Source organism: Hippocampus comes, unplaced genomic scaffold, assembly GCF_001891065.2.
Source record: "Hippocampus comes isolate QL1 unplaced genomic scaffold, H_comes_QL1_v1.1 scaffold313, whole genome shotgun sequence".
NCBI classification, from domain to species: Eukaryota; Metazoa; Chordata; class Actinopteri; order Syngnathiformes; family Syngnathidae; genus Hippocampus; species Hippocampus comes.
In genome coordinates, this window is record NW_017805037.1 from 331,018 (window position 1) to 341,734 (window position 10,717).

The 10,717-nt window shown below is 47.2% G+C and overlaps 1 protein-coding gene across 3 annotated transcripts in view; it reads left to right on the top strand.

The window, feature by feature from the left end:
- The first annotated feature begins 2,317 nt into the window (after nucleotides 1–2,317).
- Nucleotides 2,318–10,717, top strand: part of adarb1b (adenosine deaminase RNA specific B1b) — a 27,203-nt gene continuing 18,803 nt past the window's right edge. For 2 of the 3 annotated variants that reach the window (XM_019863918.1, XM_019863917.1), the window contains exon 1: nucleotides 2,318–2,557. In XM_019863918.1, the coding sequence (XP_019719477.1) occupies nucleotides 2,332–2,557 (226 nt within the window). In that variant the 5' untranslated portion in view covers nucleotides 2,318–2,331. The remainder of the gene's footprint in view (nucleotides 2,558–10,717) is intronic. The other variant, XM_019863919.1, reaches the window with a different exon arrangement.

A 10,717-nucleotide genomic window follows, 5' to 3' on the forward strand; every position in this document is an offset into this window, starting at 1 on the left:
CAAGCTAACATTGTGCTCAATTACCATTCAAACCCGCCCACTTTTGAAAACAGGTCCGCCTTGGCGGAGGTCTCTTCTCGTGAGTGCCATCCTGTTGTTTTTATCCATCTGCAAGTGATGTCTCTCAAACTCTCCAACTGGGGCGAAAAAAAACAAAAACAACGCTAAACACCGGGTCTATTTTTAGCGTTTTGCGCTATTCTGCTCCAGTTGAGAGCGAACCAACAGATGGTCTCACCGCCACAGCCTTTGGGTTCTCTGCCCGCAAGTCTGTTTTGGGACCTTGTTTTTGTCAATGGGTCTTTTTTTTTTTTTTTGGAAGAATAGGATGCCTGGAGTTGAACCGACTGAAATGGCTGCTGTCACCACAGTACACTGTCTTGGTGAGGTGAAACACTGTTGACGAGGGGACATCTTTGCGGCGCGTGCTCCCCCATCAGCCACGTTTTGTCAACGCAAACAGGCCTTTTTGGGGAAACGCCAATTCCACTGCGGTGGCTGACTTGGCCAGCTGTAGCTCTGCTTGGCTTTTTACACAGCAGCATGGATGGATTTATGTCCCTAATATCCATCCATCCAGTTTCTAATCCGCCAATCCTCACGAGGATCGCGGGCGCGCAGGATTCCAAAATCTTGCACACGTTGACACATGTTTGATCGCGAGCGGTTGCAAACGATGGCATGCTAATGTCCATTTCAAATCCACGGTGTTGTCGTCGGGTGGCAAAGTCTTCTGGCTGATCTCGTGTCAGCGCTCCAACTCCGGATGCACGCTGCCGTGCTTGAGTTGCGCTGTCGTCGGATCAAATCATTCTCTTCCTCCTTGGCGACGCCCAACGCCTCAAATCAAAAAGAACTTCTTGTTGAAAAACAGACAAGCATTGTGCATGTATACAAAAGCTGTTGTTTGCTGATAGTTTCTCCCCCTCCCATGTTCTCTTTCCACCAGAGTTTCCTGCTTAGCGATACCTGCGCAAGAACCTGAACTTGAACTCAAGGTGGGAGTTATTTTTGAATTAACTGACTCAGTTTAATTAAGTTTTCATACGAGTTTCCTGTTTGAGCTGATTATTTGCCACATACTTTCTAAATCACAGTCTATAAAAATATGTAATAACATCATGTTAAATGTCACTTCAAATCTCAGCAGGTAGAATTGGACTCTCTGTCCAAACGTTTTTTTTTTTTGTTTGTTTTTGCCCCGTTTTCTTGGTTGAAAGCTGCTGTAACCTTCTCGTGCAGCCACTAGAGGGAGCCCGAGCATCACTGTGTTCAAGATAAATTGCAGTCGGGAAGAAACCAAAACGCTCCATCGTGACTGGCTGGGGAAGACATGATTAAAAACTGTCAATATAAACCATTCCAAATAAGAATATTGAAACATATTATTTTTTTGTCATTACCTATTTTCTCTTTGCTTAATTATTAACATCAATATTTCATCTGTTGTGACGTGATGAGAACCTTCATTGGCAGTTCTTTCTCTTGAAAGGAGAACTATTGTAATTGCTCACAATTATAAACAAATACTTTTGTTTTAAAAAAAATTATGATATTTTTAATCGTGTAAGTCACAGTTCATCCACTTGACTGAATATATGTGGCGCATGGCCACATCGCCAAGCACATCCCGCCCGCCGTGTTAATGCTAATCTGTGCGTCCAACAGAACTCAGTGCAGTTTGGTTTACCATTTGGCTTTTGATGTGATAGCGGGGACACCACCCGATGGTGGATTTGGGTGTTTCTGTATGTTAGTACCATGGTGGCGCAGTCACTTGAAAGTGGCTGTTGAGTTTAAACCAGCCTAGCCTCACAAATCATGGGCAGAAAAACTCTGGATGAGGGTTGGGTATCATGAAAATTCAGTCCCATTGTTGCTTTGTAGTTGAGGGAGGTGCGGAATGGTTCGCTTACGGACTTGTTTTCAGTCAACAAAACTTGCTTCATGACTTTCTTGTTTCATTTCACACTTGATGGGTGGGCAGCCACTACAGGCACTTATTTGTATCCAAGTCTTTAAAATCTCAAATTTGCTTTCTCCAGAATGCCACTTTGACGTCAAACTTCCACTGGTGTTGCATTAATCTCAGTCGAAAAATGTGAATGTTCACACTATTACCGCCTCCCCACTCTCTTTTCTGATCGGGCAGACGCAACCTGAATTGGGGGTAGGGAAACGAGGGAGAGTGAAGGAGGGAGAGTGAGGGAGGGGGGCTGAAGGAGAGAGAGAGAGGGAGAGAGAGAGAGAGAGAGAGAGAGAGAGAGAGAGAGAGAGAGAGAGAGAGAGAGTAGCTCTAAAGACTTGCTTCAGGTGTGAGCAGTTGCTTGAATGTCATGTGGACCGAGCGGGCGCGTTCGGCTGCAAGAGAGCGAGGAGCTCACGTGCTCGCAGCCGAGGCGTGATTTAAGCGCAGGTCGCAGCGCTTTCGGCACACTGTTGCTTAGCGAGCCAGCCATGACGCTTCGAAGCAACGGCGCACCCAATCAGGGCTCCTATTATTGCCTGATGCGACGCAGGTTCAAGAGGAGGCGCAAGAAACGCTCGGAACGCAAAGGTAACCCCGCCGTTCTGGCGGCGCTGGACTGATGGCAAACCCGGAAAGAGACAACTTGTACTTTGTCTTGTTGAGCTTCTATGTGGGGCTGTCGTCGTGTTGACACCTTACCAAATTGTGGGCGTTGATACTCTACCCGGCCTAAAGTCGCTCGATAACCTGAAACGATCCCGCGACGAAAAGCCTTAAAAATCAGTCAGCGCAGTGAAATAATAGATGACAGAACATGGACTTTCAAAATAATTTTGGGCAATGTAGAGTATGAAATGAAAGTGTTGTTTTTTTTTTGTTTTTTTTTAATAGTTTCGTATATCTCTGTCCCAGATGAATTTGGAATTGTGTAAAATGATGCGCTCGAATGTTGTCACAAGGCTTTGATCCATGTGACGCGCCAATTGAATAAAGGATGAAAGAAGTATTTGGCGGCGTCAGTACTCGAGCTACGCGAGTAATCCCTTCCAAAAGATGTGGACTACTGACATGATTACAGCTGAGGTGAAGAAGCTCAGAAACGAGGCCGGTATGTTGACGAAGAGTATCGTTTGGGTTTTTGTTACGTCGACTTCAGACTGCGCCGTTCGGTGGCAATATGCTGAGCGATGGGCCGTTTTGAATTGAACTAGAAATTCGCGACAACATTTAGCCCAATTCAGGCAAGCTCAGAAAGAACTTCTGTCATGCACGTGATATTCTTCTCATGTTGTTCAGGTGACTGTCACAATAGATGACACCGTGCCTTTTGCCTTTTATCGAATGCAAATTAGGTCAGTGCAGCTCCTTTCCCGCGGACTGCTCGGTTATTGTTATTTTTTCCGATCATAACCATAACATTAATGCTAGCTTCCCTCCGCTTGCCGATGGCATTTTGCAATATGTTAGCACTAAGCTTTCGTTTGACCAAGTTCTATCTATGGTTTACTGAAACATGTCTGTGTTTGACAGTGGTGTACAATGTACAACACTCTTTAAGCTGTCAATTTTACAGTCAACTTCAACTGAGAATTGCAGTGGACTGTGGAGTTTTATTCCTAAGCTGCTCCAAGTGTTGTCCCGTCACACTTGCCGTGATGTTGTTGTGTGAGTAAAGGGTCCTACGGTCCGCCGCGGAGCTTCCCTCTGGAGTTCGTTCACCCCACATGAAAATGAATTCTGGACTTATTGTATTGGAATGACTCAAAACAGCTTGAAGCAAGCACACTGAGCCTCTTTGTGACCAACTGTTGGCTATCCACCCCACAGCGTCGAGAAGTACCAACATGGCCGAACTGTTGGTGTTCTCTCTACGTGTATCAGTGGACTGTGGCGGCATGACACGTTTCCTTAAACTGGCCGTGGGGTGCTGGGAACGGGGGCCGGTGTCTCCTGAGGTTGCTCCTGGAGGGATTAAGTCAAACAACAGGTGTGGTCATTGCCCGCCAATATTGGTCGGCCCCTCGCATTGATAGCCGTCACTCTCCCCTCAGCGTCTCTTCGTTTGTCAAGCCGGCTCCGTTGAGCCAGATAAGTCCATCGCTGCTGAGGCTGCGTTTTTTTTTTTCTCCCCCCCCCCCCCCCCTTTTTTTCTGTCTCCGATCCTCCCTTGAGCCCCGTTTGCCGTGTGACTGACTACATCTATCAGCATTACACGGCTCTGTTGCCACACCTTCCTGGCCTCCCTTATCACCGGGGCACTGAAAGTGGCACTTTCTCAGCACTTACGGAAGTAGCGACCACTAAGCAGGATTTTGGGCAAAGTCTTGTCAAGCCCCCATCGCAGCCACCAAGCTTAGTCGTCCGCATTTTGTGGAGGACGAATGTAAATGCTGCACCCAAAAAAAAAAAAAAAAGGGTCTGTCTGTCTGCGCTGCCCAGGATCAGGCCACCAACCGGTGGTTGGTGTCCGCTGACTTAAACAAGGTCGTTTCAATCCGGCTCACTAGTTGGGTGAACGAGGTCACATTCGAGAGAGCGTCACAGGGTAAGGTGATGAAAATCTCTTCCCTTTGTCGCCGGGACAGCGAGGTCAGATTCAGTAGCCATGATACTGCGGCAGGCGCTTCATCAAGTGGAGATGAATGTCTACTTGGGTGGTCCTTCAACACGTCAATGTAGGCGGGACCAAGGTCGGCTCGGTGATCAGTCCGGTCTTGAACTTTAATGCAGTCCACTCTGCTGTCCCGACCGAACACGTGGCCGCTCGATTTGTTTGCCGGCGTGCTTGAACTCTGCACACATGGGAGGCTGCTTCTGTCGTTTTCAAATTGAAAAGATTTGCTGAGTTGGAATTTACTCTTCTCTGCCAACCATTTTCAAAGCAGGTTGAGAGCATTTTGGCTGTTCTTTAAAGAGCCACCCAATTTTGTGGTCTGTCACAATATAAGCAGCAAACCCACCAACGGTTTTTCTTAGCTTTTCTTTCTCCAGAAGAAAAAAAAACATTTTGAGCTTTATCCAATCTTTAGTAATCAGGATACAGTGGTGTGGTTCACCAAAATACATTGGTTTCGGACCCAAAAAGGATGGGGAAAAAAGTTGTGTCAAAAATCCGTCAAACAGAACAGTGATTTTTTTATTTTTTTTATTTTAACACCCAAACTATAAAACAACAAAACAAAGACTGAAAATGGGCTTTTGGTGGACAAATAGTCCTTTTTACAACTAAGAGACGCACTGTGAACGACACCGACTCACCGCATGGCTCGAGTTGAGCATCGGGATTTCTCATACACGTCATGAAGCGTGCCATCTTTTTTCTTGATCGCGACACACACTTCCAGCTCCCGACTGCAACACATACTCTGGTTAAAGACTTGAATTCCAGTGGACGAATATGAACACCCACGCCATTCAGTTATTTAAAGGGCATATTGTCAAATGAAGCAAATTAACGTGGATATCCTAGAAAAGGTTGCGAATCTGGAAAATAGACCGCTATGGCTTCACAACAGCTTTGTGATGATGGCATGACCCGTGACCGTCGTGATTTATGAGGTTGCCCTCAAATGAAATGAGTGCAAGGCAAGTCACTGGCAGAATGCGGAACTCCAGCATCTCCTCCAAATGCTAAGTTCCTCGATGCGTCGCTCATAAATGTGCCCAGCCATGACTCTTGTCGGCGTTGCTTTCCAATGGGCCGTATATGAAATATGGAGAATGGGGGGAGCGGGGGGGATTTTCTGCAATGCCAGCAGAATCTCGAAAATGAGCTTTGCAACTTGAAAAGGGGAGTTGTGGCGGTGGGGCACCTGATGCGAGTATCGTTCGTCACTCGTGTACTACATAACAGTTATTGATCTGCTGGCGTTTTGAGAATGATCCCCACACGGGCCTGCAATTACAACAGACGTACAACCTCAGTCAAAGAAAAAGTCAAGTTAACTGGCCTCTTGAGAGAGCGCCTCCTCGCTCTCTCCCGTTCTCACCTGGATGGCAGCTACGGCAGCGGGGTCTGAGGACAGTTTCCCGAACCAACGAGAGCACATCAGACACAGCATGTTACACTTTCTTTCGGAGCTAAACTGAAGGCAAATGAACAGTTAAAACATTTACATAGTTCGAGAAATCACAGGCGAGCGTGCCATATGGATGTCACGATAATCGGGCCTTATTAGAACATTTTTTTCCTTCCGCTCAAAGTCAGCAAAGACCCAATTATCAGATGTTGGAATATGTTCGTGGGCATATCTGGTCCGCCAGCGCGTAAGGGCATACAGAGGTAAGGTGGGGTGAGGCCATTTCAAGATTTGAATACAACTAGGATCTTAAAAAGAACTCTCAAATGTAGTGACGGGATGCCAGAGTAGGAGTTCTGTGCTCCCTCTTACGAGTACCAGTCAAGATGCGAGCAGCAGCATTTTGGACCAACTGGACCCGCTTCACGGAGGATTGGCTGACTCCAAAGTGGAGTGCATGACAGTAATGCAACCGAGATGTGACAAAGACCCAATACATGCGGTCGAGACACAGTCGAGCTGAGGCTAAGCTAATTGAACAGTAGCCAACTAGCAAGCTCGCACAAAGAGCGAAAGGTTGCGTTGGAATGCGTCCACCAAGTCGCAAGATGATTTCGTAAACACAATAGCAAATCAGGTCGGAGTTCACATCGCTTCTTTCATGTATTGATCAACCGCTACCGCTATTTCTTCTTCTTTGTATTTGCCAGCAGTCCGGATGACCTGTGGCACTCTGCTGCCTCTCGCAGGTCAGTCTTGGTACAACGATAGGCCTGTGGTTTGGAATGAGGCCTGATTGACAGTGTAGAGAGCCAAAGCAGGAAGCGCACACTTGACTTGTGTCAGATCTCTCACGTTTGAAACATCGCTTGTGATGTTTGAAATTGCGAAGTGTGACGTCCACTCGAGTTCTTCCCCTTGCCCGTTTCTCTCCTCCAGTTGATCTTGAGCTCCATTTTGACACACGGCGCATTCAGAGACTGTTTTCTCCGCCCGAAAACAGGTTTTGCTCTTTTGGAGTTCTGTTGTTGTTTTGTAAGAGTTTGGATATTTGCACACAGGTGTCGAGTATCCCAAGTTGGCTGCGTCGGGTGCTTGAGCACTGAGCACAGCAGCGGCGCGCGTTCGCACAGCTTTGAGCACACTCGGCCATGCACTCGGATCCCCGCAGGCGCTTTGTCTTTAGCGGTGTCATAAATCAGAGCTGTCACATAGATTTTATGGCGCAAAGAGAAGCGACAGGCGCCCAGCAACCTTGAAGAAGAAAAAAAGAGTGAAAAGAGAAAAAGATATATATTTTTTTATTTATTATTGTACTATAAGACCACACGGGCCGCAATTTCCAAATGGATGTCGACTGTTTCACACGGTGGGACTAGTACGCTCAAGGCACGGCGTTAAGATTTGATCGGCTGCCTGGCTCGTGCAAGTGTGATGGCTGAACAACTCCGATCGTTTGGACAATTGAATGATTTAACGACTGTGTGCAGCGGGCGTGTGCTGTCGTTGCTCGCAACTCCGAATCGTCAGACGTGAAGCAGGATTGAACATAAGAAATTGGCTGACGTCACCTGTGGCTTACCCTTCTGGCACTCACTGATTTTGACCAAAAAAAAAAAAAAAAAAAACTTCTGTGATACTATCTCAACAATTTAGAGTTTCTGGATGATCTTTTGAAGACATCCAAGAATCGTGTCTTGACCGTGCTCAAATTCAGCCCGATTGTCAGACGTTCCTTTTGCGCTCTTAATTTCTGCCTGCTTTCTTTGACTCGACTTCATTAAGCCCAGTTTAGTTTCAGTATTTGGAGTGCATTTATTGTCTCGCAGCCTTTTCACTAATGAAGACTTAAACTCCTTGGATACCAATTTAAAAATGCCTCCTCTTAAAAGGATGCCGTTTAGGTGAAAGTATTTGACCGCGGCGCAGTCGGGCTCCGAAGGCAAATCTTTTCTGGCAGCCTGATTCGCTTGTCATTAGTTGGGCCAAATTGAAGAATAGACTCTTGAGCGCAGTGCGTGTGTGTGACAGGCTGGCCGACGGCGGGCGGCGGCACTCGGTGGCCCACTCTACCTTGGCCCATCAGTTTCAATCAGACGGCCAGACAGGCGCTCCCCCCTCGGGTCACAACCCCTTCCTGTTCGGGTGCGGGGGTCCACACGTGTACTCCCATTATGGCGCATTACCTGCTCGGCACCTGGAGATGCCACCTGAGGAAGTGTGAGAGCAGAAGGGGGGGTTGTTCTGACGATTGCGCCCCCCCGCCCGCCTTCTCCAATTTCTATTAAAATACTGTCTTCTTTCATGAAGTAATCACCGGACCGCCAAAGCTTTATTGAGGCAAATAATGGGATTCGCGGATGGTGACAGTTGGTCGCAAGGATCCAATATCATCCACATCGATGTGGTCCTCAACTTATTCTTCTGATTCACTTCTCAAGTTTTGCACCTTGAATGTACCCGCCGCTTCGCTGCCTTTGCATTGTAAGGACACAACCGAGATGTTCTTAAGCAGGGCTGCCCGAGTCCGGTCCTCGAGAGCCCCCATCAGCTCATCCGCAAGCTCTGCAGAACGATCCCGATCATTTGAATCAGCTGCGTTGGAGGAGGGGAGACATTTAAAACAGGATGGATGTGGGTGTGGGCACCCCTGGTTGAAAAGTATTTTTGGGCGACTTCCTTGCTCTCTCTTCATGTTATCTTTTCATTTCGTGGTGAAGTCGACCCATGAGGAATTATGAAGTGACATCAGTTTTTTTCATGTGTTTTTGCTTTCTCATGGCACTCTGGGGATGAGTGTTGAGGCGACATCAATACAGAAAAAAAAATCCTTGGTATCAGGATTCCCCGCCCCCGGTTCGGAATCATAATCATTCAAATGATGATTCAACTCTGATTGTAAATGGATTTCATTTGGGATTGAGTTCCATCAGTCATCGCATCACATGATAAAAGGACGTTTCAAAACGGGTGCAGTCATCACCAAGGAGGTGAGTTTTACCACGAGGTGCGGGTTGTCGTGCGGGTTGTGTGGGTGGTGGTATGCATGGTGAGCAGAGAGTGAAGAGAAAGGGGGCGCAATGGGCAGCCCGTTAAAACTCATTCAGTGCCAGCCAATTCTAGACCAAGTCTGAAAAGACGTTTAAAAACGTCTTTGGGAGTAAATGAGTAAAAATAAATAACATTGACAAATACTCATTCAATGATATCAATCAGCTGTATTGTCTCCCATGTCATGACATGCATGGGGGTATTGCACGTCGGCATTAAAACAGAATTGGGTGTAAAGGCAGCCTCTTATGAACAGTCCTACCCGAGTTGTGTCAAGTCCTTGAATCGGAACGACCGGCGAGAAAGAACAACGAATGAATGTTTCCTTCCCGTTTAATCTCGTTCAAGTCACGGTGTTACTGAAACTGCTGACTTGATTCCCTAATGGGGTATTTTTCCGAGACAGCTAAAAAAAAATGTCTTTGGGTTCTACATATTCATCACACCAATGTCGAGAGTTGACAGAAGAAGTTGTTCGCGCCATTCCCGCCATCCAACTTGGGTCCCCGGACTGCAATATGAAAGTGACCTTGTGACTGCAACGGGAGCTCTTGTGGTGAACGTTTTTGAATATGTGAGGCGTTGCCCGGTGGGCCGATCAGTCTGCGTTAAGACTGCTGAGAGGACTTGCCTCATAGGCAGCCTCTCTCCTGCACAGACCATTTCCCTCGGTCATTTGTCTCTGTCCACTTTCTACCTCTTCCCCCCCCCCCCACCCCAGGCCTCATTTTTGCACCCTCATTTTGGACTTGGGTCAACTTTGATTCAGTTCTCCTCTCATTTTTGTTGCACTTATTCCCCCCCTCCCCTTTTATGCAGTTTGAGTCGAATGACGGGTCATTTCTGCTCGTCATTCAGCTCTGTCGAGTCGGCGGGAATCGAGACGTGTGTGTGTGAACCCTCGGGGCGTAAGGCTGAAGGAATTTTGCTTCACGGGAGTGCTTCTAGAACGCATGGCAAGGCGACATCCGAAGAAGGTTAAGATTTTGAGGCTCAAAACGCCACCGTGCGCCACAGTACAATTCTGTTTCGGAGAAAGAGCCCGCAACAGCGAGTCAAAGTTGTGGTTCATTCTCCTTTCCGGGAATCGTTCTTTCATGTGATGCGCTTTTTGCAGCCATTGTCTGTCCTAATCTGTCGGGCAACCGTTAGTATTTGTCAAGCTCTGCACGATATCGGCCAGACCATAATATGAAGCCACTCGGAGCAGATTTTTCCCGCTGGTCTCCCCGGAGGCGGAAGAAGCTACTGATGCCGCCTCATCCTCGCCGTGCTGCCTTTAATATTTTTTTTTATTGTTTTTTTTTTTTTTTTTTTTTTAGGGAAAAGGCATCCCCTCAGGGTTGACTCGGAATTAACAAAGTTAAGAGATATCCAAGCATCTGGAGTTATGATTGTGGACACGTACGGTATATCTAGTTTGTCTTTCAAAGTGATGCATTTTTTTGTGCGCGCGTGAAGTTAAACTTTTTTGAGGGGGGGGGAAGATTCATGACAGATGATACATGGTGGCTATTGATTTACTGGTTTAGCGCAAAGAACCCCGCATAGTGTGAAGGTATGTCTGGAGCGCGGGCACAGCATTATGGCTCACCTGCCCTTTGTCTCGCTCCATCACTATCTCTTCGTCATGCTCCGGTGAACCTCGACTTCGCCAGTCCTCCCCCCACCTCCACCC